This window comes from Tachypleus tridentatus, chromosome 4, assembly GCF_004210375.1.
Source record: "Tachypleus tridentatus isolate NWPU-2018 chromosome 4, ASM421037v1, whole genome shotgun sequence".
Taxonomy (NCBI): domain Eukaryota; kingdom Metazoa; phylum Arthropoda; class Merostomata; order Xiphosura; family Limulidae; genus Tachypleus; species Tachypleus tridentatus.
In genome coordinates, this window is record NC_134828.1 from 3177163 (window position 1) to 3193696 (window position 16534).

Below are 16534 nucleotides of genomic sequence, written 5' to 3' on the forward strand. Positions count from 1 at the left end.
TCATTAACAGTGTTGGTTATAATTTTTACTATAGCTAGTTTATTATATTTTTTTAGATCCTTAGTTGTTTAGCGGTAAGTATGAAGGTTATAACGCTGAAAAGTAGTTTTAGATATCTGTGGTAGACAAATCACATGTAATTAATCGTGTGGCTCTGCTTTTAACTGCAAATAATTAGGCATTTGTCCATCATATATTACTTGTTTCAATATAAGCTCTTTTGTTCGCAATGGTAACGAAGAGTTTATAATGCCAAAACTTGGGACATTACATGTAGTACTTGATAATATTTTATGTGGCATCCACTTCCAGAAAACGTTTTAGTTTTTTGTCAAATGTTCTGAATGAATTTTTAAAAATGCAGTTGTAATTTCAGTTGTAGTCCTGGGAAAATTCAATTTCTTTTTTTTCTTTGTTTAGTAAAATGTTAGGGTAGCTAAGATGTGTTCTTATGGAAAAGTTTCGGTCCCTATATTGAGGTCTTCTTTACGACGAAACGTCCGAAGGAGCGTGATTGTAGGGCGATCCTTACCAAATGTTTTATTTATAACCGCGGCATAGTGGCTCTTAGAACAGCTCTGAGTTTGTTTTTTGAAGTAGAAACGTTTAGCTCATAGCCCCTTCCTCTGTAAACAATTTGAGATGTAATTTTAGTTTTACACTCAAGAAGTCAAACACTTTCGATTGACATATTTGGCCATGGTCCAAGGTCTAATAGATTGGTCTACTGTTAGTATACGTAAACGAATTTCATTATGAGAATAAGTAAGCTGGTAGAGATCCTAATCAGTTATTCTATGACTCGTGATTAATAAAATACTGTTGAATGAAGGATTAAGTTACTTATTGTAAAGAACATATGAACTGTCGTACAGTTTGTTACATGAAATAATCGTAAGGAGAGAAGGTCTAGGTAAAATCAGTCTTCGTAGAGTATGTCTAGGTAAAATAAACCTTCGTAGAGTATGTCTAGGTAAAATCAGTCTTCGCAGAGTAGGTCTAGGTAAAAAAAAAGTCTCCAGTAGAGTAGGTTTAGGTAAAGTAAAACTTCGTAGAGTAGGTCTAGGTAAAATCAGTTTCCATAGAATAGGTCTGGGTAAAATCAGTCTCCATAGAGTAGGTCTGGGTAAAATCAGTTACCATAAAGTAGAGCTAGGTAAAATCAGTGTCCATAGAGAAGGTCTAAGTAGAATCAGTCTTTACGTGATATTTTGTTTTATTTTTGCCTTTTCGAGTCAAGTTTGAGAGCACTTCCGGGTGGTTATTTCCGTTTAACTTAAATAATATCCTGTTTCATTATTTCTACACTGTTTAATCAGTAATTGTGGTTGAAAATGAAGAATGATACAAGGAATTAAACTCATAGATTGGTACACGTCAAAACAGCCGTACAATATTAAGTTATAAACAAAATAGTATTTGTAGTTGTCTTAATGAAATAGTGAGTTATAAACAAAATAGTATTTGTAGTTGTCTTAATGACAATCTTGTAATTTAAAAACTACCTGTGATATTTTTAATCATTCTATTCTACTAACTCTTTTCGTCCAAACCTAAATAAATGGATTGTTTAACTATTTACATATTCATTTATAAAAGACATTATAATTTTGTTACTTGAATGAAAATTAGATATTGATAAAATACAGTTCTTTACAGTAAATGAATGTCATTCTAAGAAATAAAATCAGGAGATTCGATATGATCCCTTAACGGATAAATTCTGGTGATAAGAGCTCTGAATTTAAAAGCTAATAATGGTTGTAGTCATTTAGGAATATATTCAATAAGTTTTTATCTGAAATTCACGATCCTAGTGGACATTTCAGTTTATTTCATGTTTTTACGTCATTTTCATGTTAAGCCAATTTGATGCCCCAACTCATCTGGCACCCTCCACCTCTACGGTCAGTGTCGTCTCGATAATAAGTTGTCCAGGAGTTAGCCACAGCACAAAGATGTTGGTCCACTCCACCACCACACTGACCACCATCTCCATCAGCATACCAGTAGTAGCAAAGTTTGGCATTTTTGAGCCACAGTGGGGAACTTTCGGGGATTTCTAACTTCCAGGACATCCGACAACCTCCACCTCTACGGTCAGTGTCATCCCTATAGTAAGTTGTCCACGTTTTGACGGAGGCACATAGCAGTCGACCTACACCACCCCCACACTGGCCACCGTCTCCATCGGGGTACCATCGATAACAGATCTGTAATAAATATATTATGTATAAGGTTACTCTTGGAAAAATTGCAACCGGAAGATTTATGTTTGATTACCTTTAATATTATTGTCAAATCACATTGAACATTAGACACTTGATTTACGAGGCCAATTAAACATATCAGTATATACCACGAGGCTTAGCTGTACACTACCTAAAACCTAACACACTTTGATGTCTATTCTTACCAAATTCAAAATAAAATTATTTCATGTTTTAATATGTTCAAAAGTAAATATAATATTGATGTAACAAAACCTTCAATATTGCTGGCAAGTAATTACCTGAATAAGTTACTTTATTCATACAAATATGTCTTCCATGTTTAATTCAGTATATACCACGAGGCTTAGCTCTACACTACCTGAAAGCTTACACACCTTGACTTGCTTAAACCAAGTCGGGGCCTCGGATGTGACTATTCCCCAGCTCATTCGACATCCGCCTCCTCGTCTGTCTGTATCATCCCTGTAGTATCTGGTCATATCTCCCGGTTTGGCACAGAGCATGCGTGACACCCCACCACCACACTGGCCACCATCACCATCTGGGTACCATCGATAGCACAGCTTAGTTTTATCGACAAACCAGGCTGGAACAATAACTTCTCTGTCTATACTCGAGCTGATGGCTTCAATTGTTTCTTGGGAAGGTTCTGTCTGGGACAGAGCAGTTTGTATCCGCTCTTGTATTTGATCAATCTTATTTGTATCTACTTCATACCGGCTTTTTACTGCACGTAAAATCCTCTGTGCTTCATTCAGATAAGCTATGTTCACGTGAAAAGCTATAGCCCTGTTCATCGCTTCTTTCTTGTTCGCGTTTTGTACCAAGCTACTGATGGGGTCAGCTTACCAGCAAATAGCCAAGGGTTGTCTGCAACCGTGGGTTGCCAGCTGGTTATACCGCTAGAAGACAGTAGATTTGTTTCTCCACCATAGTACCTGGTGCGAAAATAATATCCAGTTAAATATATATATATATGTATGTACAGCAATCACAATAATATAATACATAAGATTATATGGATGTACATACAGCAATCACAATAATATAACACATATGATTAGTTAGTAATTTTGTTATCTCTTGATTTATTTGTTAATGAAACATTGATTCATTGTCAGTTGATTTAATATAAAGCCAACAGTCAAGATATGTCAACAAAGTTAAGTGTTGATTTTATATACATGTACCAAAACACAGTTCGCTCACTGGCACGTTAGAAAATGGATCTGAAGTTCCATGGCTCGTGCTTCAATCTCTGGAACCATTGATGCATTGTAAAAGTAATGGTTAAAATTCACTGTTCGATTAGAAGAGTGTTGGATGGTGATTTTCATCTTGTCCAGTGTTTCCCAGAATAGGATCCACTTTTTCTAGAGGGCCGTCAAACAATTGGCCAAGAACAAAGATGCTGAGTTAATTGTAACTCTAAATAACCAATAAGCCGATAAAATTATGTTTAATTAGCTAAATCAGATAATTTTCTTGTATTTTAATATGAAAATAAGATAAACTTACATAAAATTAAGTGTGTGTTTAATTGCTCATCAGTCTATAAGTTTATCCCAAACATAATAAGTTGATAATAATGTAATTATAATTCATATAAATTGATAAAAAATAGACACATTAAGTTATAAACATACGATTTCTGACAAAATCTACTTAATAGATATCATTAATGTTCATTAGTAATTAATTTTTGTGTGTTTGTTTTTTTTATAACAAACCCACATCAAGCTATCTGCTGAGGCCACCAAGGGGAATGGACCCCCTGATTAAAAGAGATTTGGAACCAGTGAATTACTGTACAACTGCAAAAATGGGTACGACTAGTAAAACTATCCACAGAATGTTAAGCCAACAACTGAAGATGTGAAATTATTATTGAAAACTACAAATCTGAGTTAAACCTGACTCTGTTAAGTATTTCATTTCTTAAATAAGTATTATTTTCCAAGTAGATGTTCTTACTTAACTGTATTTCAAAGTCCATTTTTTCTTACAAATGATGAACTTAGAACAAATGTGAGTAAACCAAACAGTTCTGTAACCTGACGCCCTTTAAAACGAACTTAATACAAACAAAAATACGCTTATGTAACCTGACGCCCTTTAAAACGAACTTAATACAAAACAAAATACGCTTATGTCACCTGTCATCATTTAAAATGAACTTAATACAAACAAAAAAATACGCTTATGTCGCCTGTCATCATTTAAAATGAACTTAATACAAACAAAAATACGCTCATGTCGCCTGTCATCATTTAAAATGAACTTAATACAAACAAAAATACGCTTATGTCGCCTGACATCATATAAAATGGACTTAATACAAACAAAAATACGCTTATGTCGCCTGACATCATTTAAAATGAACTTAATACAAGTAAAAGTACCCTTCTATTAATCTTATTTTGATTTACTTGCTACACTTATCCAAATTCTCGTTTCACACTACGAAATAGTTTATATCAAAATTAGAAACAACAAACTTTGGCAATCTATAGTACAGAGGAAGGGATAACATTCGTTAAAGATGTAAAAAGACTATTCCTTTGAGTTACAACTGTTGTAACTTTTCATCTTTAAAAATACTTGAAAGTAGTGAGACATTTAAAAATGTAAAAACTAAACTTTAATAAAAATGTATGAACGTAACTGATTTTGTCCCTCACCCTTAATGAAAGATGCAAACATTGACTAAGAAATAGCGAGTAATCCCACGTGTACAACAAGTAACAATATATACACCTAGCTTTTGTGATCTTTTATCTTTATATAATCACGGATACTGATATATTTAACTGTCATGTGTGATCTTTTACCTCTGATTAATCACGGATATTTAACATTTAACTCGCATGTGTAATCTTTTATCTCTGATTAATCACAGATATTGTTATATTTAACTGGCTTGTAGAATCTTTTATTTTTTATCTAATCATGGAGATTGTTACATGGGAGTTTATAGTAATTCTTATTAAAAGGCTCAAATAAAAAAATGACAAAATACCTGAAACAAATGTCCGTCATTTGTAATACTTTAACTACAAACGTAACTTCTCAAGTGTCCAAAGAGAATTTAGTGGATTTTGGAAGTAAATTTCAACTTGTTATGTTTTTGTTTTTATTTCATCATTTGTACTTTTTATTTCACTTGACATCGTTTTCCACTCATAACCTTCCGTTTTGTCGGTTAGGAACACACACTTAACGACGAAAGAGTTCTAGTTACAAATGCGTACACGTGAAGGCTGCTTGTCGAATCGTCCAGGAAGAAATAAACACATTTGTTTTGGTTAAGTGAGCCAAGTAATTAAAAAAAACAAAAAACTCGCCCAATAAAATTATGACGTAACGACAATATAAGGCGACTCGTATTTTAGCTTGTATATCATATTACACGTGGCCCGGCATGGCCTAGCGCGTAAGGCGTGTGACTCGTAATCCGAGGGTCGCGGGTTCGCGCCCGCGTCGCGCTAAACATGCTCGCCCTCCCAGCCGTGGGGGTGTATAATATGACGGTCAATCCCACTATTCGTTGGTAAAAGAGTAGCCCAAGAGTTGGCGGTGGGTGGTGATGACTAGCTGCCTTCCCTCTAGTCTTACACTGCTAAATTAGGGACGGCTAGCACAGATAGCCCTCGAGTAGCTTTGTGCGAAATTCCCAAACAAACAAACATATTACACGTAATTAGTGGAATATACAATATTTAAATATACCAGGCGTCGCCGAGATCTCAAACAGCACTTTGATTTAGTGTCTCTTTATGTATTTATATATGTGCAGATTTGTGATAAAGGAAACATTTTGACATCACACTGGCATCAAACTAATGATATTTTATGAACAACTAGCTACCAGATTACTATTCTACACGTAACTTACAAACTATGTTGTGTATTTAATTATGTTCTATAATCTACCACGTTATTCCGTAGGCTGCTACATTATCTGTTCATTCCATCCTCAAATCTTCATCAACAGCGCCAAGTGACAATATGTCTTACACACTTTATTTCCTATATAGACTGAGAACTTGTTGAGATAAAGGCCTGAAACGTGCTCGTTCAAGCCCATCCTTGTTTACCCCATTAATCTGACACTTCTGAGATTGGAAGAAACTGTCATTATTACAAGCTATTAGAAACTACTATAATTTATTATACGAGCGAATTTATGAATGTAATTATACACCTCCTATTTGTTTGCTGATAAACAGCAAGCTACTTAATATCATATGTGATGTATCATTCCGAATATCAAATCCAGTGACTCTGAAAACAGTGGTAAAGTTTACTCTCCATTCATGAAGAAATGGGTTGCCTATGATTATAAGAACACGTGAAGAAAAATAGTTCAGATTTATCATTTTATCTGAAATAATTATATTTTTCATGTGTTTATTCTCCAGTTTAGGCTTAGTTGATTGTTTTCGCTGAAGATTTAGGCTTACTTGATTGTTTTACTGAAGACTCCAGTTTAGGCTTACCCGATTGTTTCACCGAAGACTCAAGTTTAAACATACCTGATTGTTTTCACTGAAGACTGTTCGAACTTTTGGTCTATCGTTGAAACTGCTCCACTATAACCACCTTTCAAAGAAAGAAATTTGAGATAAGAAGCCTTGGCTTGGGCAGAAACTTCTCGATCAGTTTTTGGTAGAAGTAGCTACGGTCCGTGCTGATGTAAACATTTATTATGCCACCAAAATTGGCATTCTCGAAATAATGTGTTCCAAAAAAGTTTACGAATGTGTTATAAGATTCACGATTTGCTTCGTAGCTTTCTGGAAGTCTATTGTTGATGAAGTGTTGAGCAAAACGATTTAATGTAAGCGCCCAGGAAGGCAAAAGGTCAGCTCTAAAAGCTGAATCGTAGGCAGACACTTCTTCAACATATTGAGAAGTGTTCATAATGGTGTGCTGGGAACTTTTGTAAGATCTGCTGCCAGAGAAAGCTCCCTTAAGAATACTGATGTCGATTCCAGCATTCGAAGCCTTTTGACGTTTCACTTCCCTATAGCTTTTCATGATCTTCACTTCCTCTATCAGCCATCCTCCAGGGACATTACTGACATCCCAGATCTGATCTGGCAAATCGTACTAGAAAATAAAGTAAGTATTCAATGATTATACCAAACTTTTAAAGATTTGGAAAGAAATATTCTTTGTTCTTCTCGTAGAATGTAATGTTTTATCCCTGACAGAATTTTTTTAAAAGCTACTAAAATTGCTTGACTGAAAGCAAAAATCCAATACAACCAGCGAATAACGAAATGATATTTTCGGCTGTTTTGGATTCAGAATCATCCAGAACAAATTTTGTGACATTTCTCACACAATCCGCAACAGTTATCGACAGTTTGCACCTTACATGAAAGTTTGATCACTCAGTTCGTTACGTATAAACGTATTAAAATAGTAAATTGGAATGGATTCTCTTCATATTTGTAGCAATAAATTTACTATTGAACTTCACTGAACTAAAACTAAACTTTTTAAAAATAATGAAAACAGTGTTTTTGATACGTAGAGTTTCATTCACTGATTTGTTTTACTTTTGGGTAAAGGTGGCAGTTAAAAAATGTGCGACTATTATAAACTGAATCTCGGTTTGTTTGTTTCAGAATTTTGTAGAAAGTCACATGAGAGCTATTTCCGCTAGCCTTCCCTAATTTAACAGTGTAAGACTAAAGGGAAGGAACTAGTCATAACCATACATCGCCATCTCTTGAGTTAATATTTTCTCAACGAATAGTGATATTGACCATACCATTATAGTGACCCCACGGCTAATAGGGCAAGCACGTGTGATTTAAAGGAGATTCGAACCCGCGGATTGCGAGTCGAACGCCCTAACCACCAGGTCTAGATGGTTTGGCTTGTTTGGAATTAAACACAAAGTTACACAACGAGCTATCTGTCTTCTGCCTTTTATGGTTATCGAAACCCGGATTCTAGCGATGTGAGTCCGTAGACATAGTGCTGTGCCACTGGGGTCCGCTAACTCGACGCCAAATAATCTTCATAACTCGAAAGGGTGACTTATAAAACAATAGCCGTAAGTTAAAGCGAAAGTGTTACAAGCTGTAAGACTTGTCTCTGACCTAATAGCAGTTTAGTAAACCTGGAATGTGATTATTTACATGTCAGAAATGTACATTACAGTATTTAAGTAATCACGTTTGTTCGAAGACAACTGATTCATTTCAACACAGTTGTATAATATAACAATAATTATATAATTCTAATTTCCGAACCCTTTTTCAAATTTCAAAACTACTAAACTATGTATCTGAAGTAAGGTCATTGATTTACGAAAGATTACAGTAAAGAGCAGTACAAAATGTTGATAAAACTACGGGCCTGGCATGGCCTAGCGCGTTAAGGCGTGCGCTTCGTAATCTGAGGGTCGCGGGTTCGCGCCCGAGTCGCGCCAAACATGCTCGCCCTCCCAGCCGTGGGGCGTTATAATGTTACGGTCAATCCCACTTTTCGTTGGTAAAAGAGTAGCCCAAGAGTTGGCGGTGGGTGGTGATGACTAGCTGCCTTCCTTCTAGTCTTACACTGCTAAATTAGGGACGGCTAGCACAGATAGCCCTCGAGTAGCTTTGTGCAAAATTTAAAAAAAAACTCCAGATAAAAGGTGATCGTATGTTATTATGTCTGACCTTGAAGATGAAATAGTATTTTCAATAATTCCTTTTGTTGTGGCTATTTATAAGAAATAATAAGCAGTGGAACTGTTTTGTTTTATTTTTACTACTTTACTCAGTCACATCTACAAAAAAATAAGAGTATAATACCACAGAAACATAAATCAAACAAAATGGTGACAGATATGGACAGAGACGTGGTTAGTTTTATGTTTTTTCGGCTTCCGTTTTCGTACGTTATATTTGGGTTATTGTGCTGTTTGTTTTAGTTTTATTTGTGTTAATATTGCATTATTCATGTGTGTTTTCTAATATTTGTATAAGTGTGTTTCTCACTGAAGCTTTTCTGAGCCGTAATGTTTTTGGCTTCATACAACTTGCTGTAAAAAACCTCCTTTGTGTATGAATACATGTTATGAAATTTATCATACTTTGAAAAAATGTAGAAAGTAATGCCACTGTAGCAGTGCTACCGTTCTTAGATTACATGTAACGTATAAGAGTATCTGGGCATGTGTGCATTCCTTTCTGATTATGTAATAATATAAATAGATCTGAAGCTAAGGTTTACCTAGGGGATAAATACAAGGGTACCCGGTCTTCAATGTGATTTAAGAGAAGGCACCCTTGTTTTCATCCTTATTCATAAATAGCCAATAAAATTTTATCAAATATGACATTTTTAGACCCAGAAATGGAGATCACATTTATATTCTCCTTACTTCTTCCTTCATCCTATCCTGACGTCATAATGCCCAGACCCGGCCCAGTCCTCTGGTGATATTTTATATGAAACGCACGAACAATCCCAGACTGAAACACAGATTCAACGACGACAAAATTTTAAGTGTAATTCAACTACTTTGCGACTATACATTCAGATCAGTATGTGTTCTATTATATTTCTGAAAAGCTGGGAAAACAATTGACTGATCGGAGCAGTCTAAAGGCAATAATTCGACGTTGTAGGTCAAATTGCGTAAGACGACATGTTTCTTAACGTAGTTATGTTTCCACTATTCTACTAGTAGTACTACAGTACTGTGGCATCGTTGTTGTACAAAGATACAAATCAACAAAATCAGTTTATTATTGTTTGAAAAAGTGTATGAATTGAACAAGTTCACGTGAGCAAGTTTAATACTGAGTACTAGGCTTAACGTTAGTGACCTCAGTTGCAATGTATTAGCATTAGGCCTAACGTTAATGCTGCTATCTGAGAACTTGGTGACTATAACGTCAGGCCTAAATACTGTAACTAGTTTAGTGCAAGTACATTGAAAACGCTACTGTAGCCTGGAATAATGAAGTGGACGATTCCCAATTTAATGCCGTCGTTTTGAATTTGCCTTCGCATCCAGACATGCAGATAAAGTTTCAGACATATGCCTGTTTCGTTGATGTATGGTTTGTTGGCTCATCTAAAGTCACCAGGTCAAAACTGATCTCAAAGTTGAGGTTACAACTCATTCTTCAGATATTTGATTAGGATTAAAGTACTTTAACTTAGGCCTAACCCAGTATTTAGTAGTTCAACTATCAGTACAGTTTACAATTGATTTTATGTTATGTATGTGTACCAGTACAGAATGATCACTGTGTATATAGACTACTGCAGTATAGCTCTTGATCACAAATTGTTTTGGAATACTTTTTGGCTCACAATGGATTTACTTAGTACCATTGGCATTGCTTCTTGCATACAGTTACTATAGCAACAACCTTAATGAAACTGTGGCAATGACTGAAAACTGATTCTTCTCAAATGGATTGAGCCAGTCTCGAATAGTTTTCAACCAATCAGAATGCAGCAAATCAATAAAGATATTTATTAATTCATGTTTATGTGCTGATGGATCTAGTTCCTAGGATAATTTTCTAGCAATCTTTGTCTAAATGTAAACCTAAAGTTTAGTGTATTTGACTGTTTACATTTTCCTTATGAATTTCAGTTATTTTCTAATCATTATTACTATATATGATCCATGTTCTTTTGTATTTTTTATTACTGTTTCTGTATTTTTCAGACTGCAAGATGAAACGTAGTCAATTAAGTGGTGCTCAAAAGAGAAAACTAGAAAAAAGAACCAACAAGAAAGAGGCCTTGGATTTAGTGGCCAAGACGAGAAAGCTGACTGATTTTTTCACTCAACTTACACAAGATTTTCCAAATCAAAACCCATCTCTGCTATCAGAAGTAACTTGTACTGCATCTGACTCTGACAAGATCGAAGTTGAACCAAGCTCCACACCTACGAGTACCACTTTGTCCACTTCAAGATCAGAACATCATGATGACTTTGAGGTATCACAGGCTGGCTCAACTGGCACAAGTTTCACAACTGATCTCACTTTGCCTGTAAATTCTCCTGATATATCTGATGTTAATGTTGAAGCAAGTTGCTCTAAAAGACAGTCTGAAGTTGAAATAATTGCTGAAAATGAAAATCTACTGAACTATGGTAAAATGCTTCAGTCTACAAAAGATAAGAAACTAAAACAAAACATCCAGGGTTGTGGCTCGATTTCTCTTCTGATTATGTAGCTTATTGGATTGCTTGTGGACCCACTGACTGCCAACACCGCAATGGACCATTTGGCAAATCTTGCCAGACTTTCAAATCAAAAAGATACTTCGCAAAAACTTTTCTTTGGGATAAAAACTAGTGGTGACCAATACAAGAGAGAGTGGTTATTGTATTCACCATCAACAGGGTCAGTTTACTGCTTTGTTTGCAAACCTTTTGCCCATAAATTTTCCTCGCGTTTTGTTGAAAGAGAAGGGTTCAGTGACTGATGAAATACTATTGTAACTGATCGTCATGAAAAAGCACTATTCACTTACACTCTATGCTGACATACTTAACTTGCAAACAAGGTTTAGGCTTGCGACAAGAGTCGAAAAACAAATGAAAGAAGAGTGCAATTACTGGGAATATGTCTTGGAGCGTGTAATAGCTGTTATTCGTAGGTTAGCTGGACGTGGCCTGGCTTTTAGAGGAATAGATGAAAAATTTGGTTCACAGCAGAATGGGAATTATTTAGAGCTGCTTGAGCTCATAAGTCAGTTTGATCCATTTTAGCAGGACACATTTATAAATATGAAAATTCTGGAAAAGGAAATCCTTCTTACTTGTCCAAATCCACCTGTGAAGAACTCATTGAACCAATGGCTCCACACGTTCATTGTTGATGAAGAAAATTCTTCTGGTTATTTTAGCTTGTCAGTTGACTCGACGTCAAATCTATCAAATATCGGTCAATAAAGTGTTGTATTTCGATACTTAAAAGATGGTCAGCTTATTAAACGCTTTTTAACTTTTCTGGAACTGAAAAGCCATACCGGTGAGGAAATACAAAGACAAATAAATATCATTATAAATATCTGTTTTTACCTCTTTTATTTTTATTTTTGTCGGTCTCATTTATGTTAATGAAATACAAATTTGCATATATTTCTTAGATGTTTCCGTAGTTCGTTAACATATTAAATACGCTCAATGTAGTTAAAACAATAATCAGCCAGGATTTTGAAAACATTTGGTGTATATATGTTTACTTTGTGATTATTTAAACTAATACAAATTAACAGTTTAAAAACTACATACATTAATAAATATTATTACGTACGTGTAACAATAAAAACGCGTGTGTAATACTTGTTCGTGTCTTGCGGCTCTCAAACATCTGAAGTTTATCATATGTGACTCTTAACTTTAAGCAAGTTTGGTCACTCCCACACAAGTATATACATCAACGTATCTGTGTGTGTGTGTATGTCATAACCTGTGCGATCATTTGTGAAATTGAACTGAGAAACCGGGATGAGAATAGGAGCAAATATGGAAAAGTAACTCAACAATAATTACTGTTATTAGTCATTTTTGTGGTCTAATAGCGACTAATTGATTGGTCAAAACGTTTCCCTGTCTCTTATAATTAAAACCAATTATTTTCAAATGTAAGATTTATATTGAACACTTTTGTAGTAACTTTTACGGTAAAAGTTATTAGGTAAATGATTGTCATGAGTCAACAGTTTGAACTTCACGTGAAATATGACGTAGAATAATGTGGATAGTAGCTTTATTACTAACATATTATTATTGTATTACTATCGAAATAAGTCAACGTAACTGAACTGTGCGATGAAAATCATAACAAAAATAAACATAACAATACGCAAGTACATTCATACATGAAACACGAAAATATATTTTCTTAAATGTGTTTGTATTAGAGAAAACAACATTAAACAATATGTTGTGACCACCACAGGAAATCGAAACCGAGATTTTATTAGTGTTAGCGCTGTAGACTTACCGCTATCCCACCAGGGGGTCTTCTTAAAGATATCTTAAAGCGTTATTAAGAAAAATATTATGCACTTAAATATGTAAAATATAAACACTCGTCACCCGCTAGTTAAGCGGTAAGACTACGGATTTACAACATTAAAATCATGGGTTTGATTCCCCTCGGTGGACTCAGCAGATAGTCCGATGTTGCTTTACTATAAAAACCAACAATATCCGACTTAAATGTGTGAAATATAAACTAACTTTATGACATTTTACCTCATTTAATTTCTTACTCTCGTTGCAGGTGAAGTCAAAAATAGGTTTCTTGTAGCCACGGTCGTCATTGAAGTTTTGTGGTAATAGATCTAACGTTGTCACGTCTACACCACGACGAAGGATGTTGAGGCCTGGGGCAATATTTTGACATTGTATTCCCCACGAGACAGTGACGAAGCATAATATAAGTAAAGCACACAAAAACAATTTGTCATATCTCAGTAGTTTAGAAATTTCGTAACACGTTCGACATTCAACTGAAGACAAATCAAGTGAATATTGCAGATCTTGTGGTTTAAATGTTGTTTGGTTTCATGATATCCCAGCAAACAAGGTGGAAGTGAAACATCCGTTCTGATTCAGTCGATAGGAACGTGGAACAAGCTGCCTTAATTTTATGCATGTATATTTATGTGTACAGTCAACACTTCCAAGAAAGTATGTCGAGTATTTCTTTCTGGTAATTTCAAACTTATGGTTGCAGGATTTTCTCAGAATGTGTCGCGATGGAATATTGAGGGCAAGAGTTTCGGTTTCACTACCACAGCTACAACCTTGAGCTTTGAACGTAGTTTGTATCACTAAGCCTCAGTTTTGTTTATATTCAAGTTCTCTTCGCAAATTAGCGAGTATATACAGTTCATTTAGAGTGAAATGATTTGAAAGATATGTAATAAAAAATATTTTCAGTTAGAAACGTGGAAAAGCAAGTAGTAATTTTATTGTGACAAGTGTAGAAGCAACGTCCGGCGTCCTTGTAAAATACATTTACGTTCACTGCGTTTAATGTTCGTTATGCGCCAAACTACATCCGTGCTGGGACCACGACGGATATCGCGTCATTACGTTTTGTTTGTTTTTTTCTCTCTTTCTGAGGATATAATACGACTTACTCTGTGTTTTTTATATTTCGCGCAAAACTACACGAGGGCTATCTGCACTATCCATCTCTAATATAGCAGAAGGAAGGCAGTCATCACCACCCACCGCCAACTCTTGAGATACTCTTTTACCAACGAATAGTGGGATTGACCGTGACATTATAACGCTTCCTCAGCTGAAAGGAAAGGTAAGTTTGATGTGACGGAATTCCGACCTACGACCCTCAGACTACGAGTCGAGCGCTACGCCGGGTACAACTTATTCAGATCAAGTGAAATAAGATTTGTATCAATTCTCTAGACGTAACTGCCTGCGACAAAAACTCAAATATATGTATATAAGATTTTTAAAGAATTTTATTTTATGCAAATAAGGATTTTACTTGTTTACCGACCTATTAGTTCTATAGCACGAAAAACTAAACAATTAAGAGTGGCTTAAAAAGTAAAACTACATCTAAGAGATTTACTGGTATTTCCCCTGAATTATTATTTACAAAGAAAATTCGGTAATAGAGAAAATATATTATTGTTAACCACAAAGCTACACAGTGGTGCTCTGTCCACCATGGGTATTGAAACTTTGTGCCACTGGAGGTGGGGGCTATAAAAATAGAGCGTTAAAAACAATATTCGCTAATAAAGAAAAACATAAAAAAGGTGTTACCGTTTCCTTATTTTAGCTGGGGGTGTTTATGGAAGGGTGTTTGTTTGTTTTGAATTTCGCGGAAAGCTACTCAATGGGCTATCTGTGCTCTGCCCACCACGGGTATTGAAACCTGCTTTTTAGCGTTGTAAGTCCGCAGACATACCGTTGAGCCACTGGAGGGCTGTGAAGGAAAGTAAAAATAGGCTTACAGTTTGTAAGATAAACAGGGGGAATATGGTAATTATTTGTATTATTTTGAAAATGTTATCACAAGAGGAGTGCTATCCTAACCTGGGAGATATATATATATTTAGTGCTATCCTAACCTGGGAGATATATATATATATTTAGTGCTATCCTAACCTGGGAGATATATATATATATTTAGTGCTATCCTAACCTGGGAGATGTATATATATATATAGTGCTATCCTAACCTGGGAGATATATATATATATATAGTGCTATCCTAACCTGGGAGATATATATATATATAGTGCTATCCTAACCTGGGAGATATATATATATATAGTGCTATCCTAACCTGGGAGATGTATATATATATATTTATATATAGTGCTATCCTAACCTGGGAGTTATATATATATATTTAGTGCTATCCTAACCTGGGAGATATATATATATATTTAGTTTCGCAGCAACTAACCGAAAATACAAACTGAAAAACTTCCTGCCCTCCAAGATGTAGGTACAGCTGCTAAGCTTTGTAGCAGTCATTAACCTCAAGTACAAACTAAACATTTCGCTATTCCAAAGATGTAGTTGTAGCTTGCCAAGTTGTTATATCAGTGCCAAACCTGAAGTACAAACTAAACACTTCTGTATTCTCAATGTTCGATCATTTTTTGAAATTCCTATTTGCAACCATTACAGCACAAATAACAGACACTCATTGTGACCTTGACCATTAAGCGACATTCATCACTTGGAAGGTATACACTTTACCAATGTGATCAATTCTTTTGAGTTATATAGTTGACCACCAGAGTAAACTTGACCTTAAAGTGACATTCATAACTTGAGAATATACACTTTACCAAACTTGATCAATATCTTTCGAATTTGTTGGTTTGACCTCCATTGATACCTTGACTTATACTAGCCAAAAATTAATCAGTTGTTCCTTATTTTCTCTCAAATTTTATCACATTAAATTAAAAAAAAACCTTTTGCACTATTTACACAAAGGGGATTGAAAACCCCACCGTCAAGAGGGGGGTTAAAATTAAATCATCAGAGTGCAATTTTCTTACCTGTTCCAGTGCAAAAGTTATATAATAAAGTACTCTACCGTGGTTTTTGATACTGGACTGCTCTTTTACCAGCAAAGAGAGGAACTGACTGACACATTATACCGTTCCAACGATAGAAAGGGTGAGCACATTCAGTGACGTGATTTGAATTCATCACCCACAGACTGCAATTCTGATGCTTAACCACTAGGCCTAATGGTTTCGGTCGGGCATGGACAAGTGATTGAGGCACTCGACTCGTAATCCCAAGGTCG

The 16534-nt window shown here is 35.2% G+C and overlaps 1 protein-coding gene across 2 annotated transcripts; it reads right to left on the bottom strand.

Annotated features, from left to right (window-relative positions):
* Positions 1-1291: 1291 nt before the first annotated feature.
* LOC143248455 (perivitellin-2 67 kDa subunit-like) lies at positions 1292-15755 on the bottom strand. Of its 2 annotated transcripts, XM_076496831.1 has the most exons (4): positions 13477-15755; positions 6770-7346; positions 2609-3172; positions 1292-2213 (listed from the first exon to the last, which is right to left on the bottom strand). In XM_076496831.1, exons 3-4 carry the CDS (start codon positions 3029-3031, stop codon positions 1860-1862), a joined length of 777 nt encoding a protein of 258 aa, XP_076352946.1. In that variant the 5' UTR covers positions 3032-3172; positions 6770-7346; positions 13477-15755; the 3' UTR covers positions 1292-1859. The 2 variants fall into 2 exon arrangements, with proteins under 2 accessions (XP_076352946.1, XP_076352947.1); XM_076496832.1 differs by lacking the exon at positions 6770-7346 and having other exon boundaries at positions 13477-13854.
* Positions 15756-16534: the final 779 nt, after the last annotated feature.

Coding starts and splice junctions, on each gene's coding strand:
- LOC143248455 (XM_076496831.1), bottom strand. CDS start 3,031: ATGAACAGGGCTATAGCTTTTCACGTGAACATAGCTTATCTGAATGAA. Junction 2,214..2,608: donor CTTGGTTTAAGCAAGTCAAG/GTGTGTAAGCTT, acceptor TATTTATTACAG/ATCTGTTATCGATGGTACCC.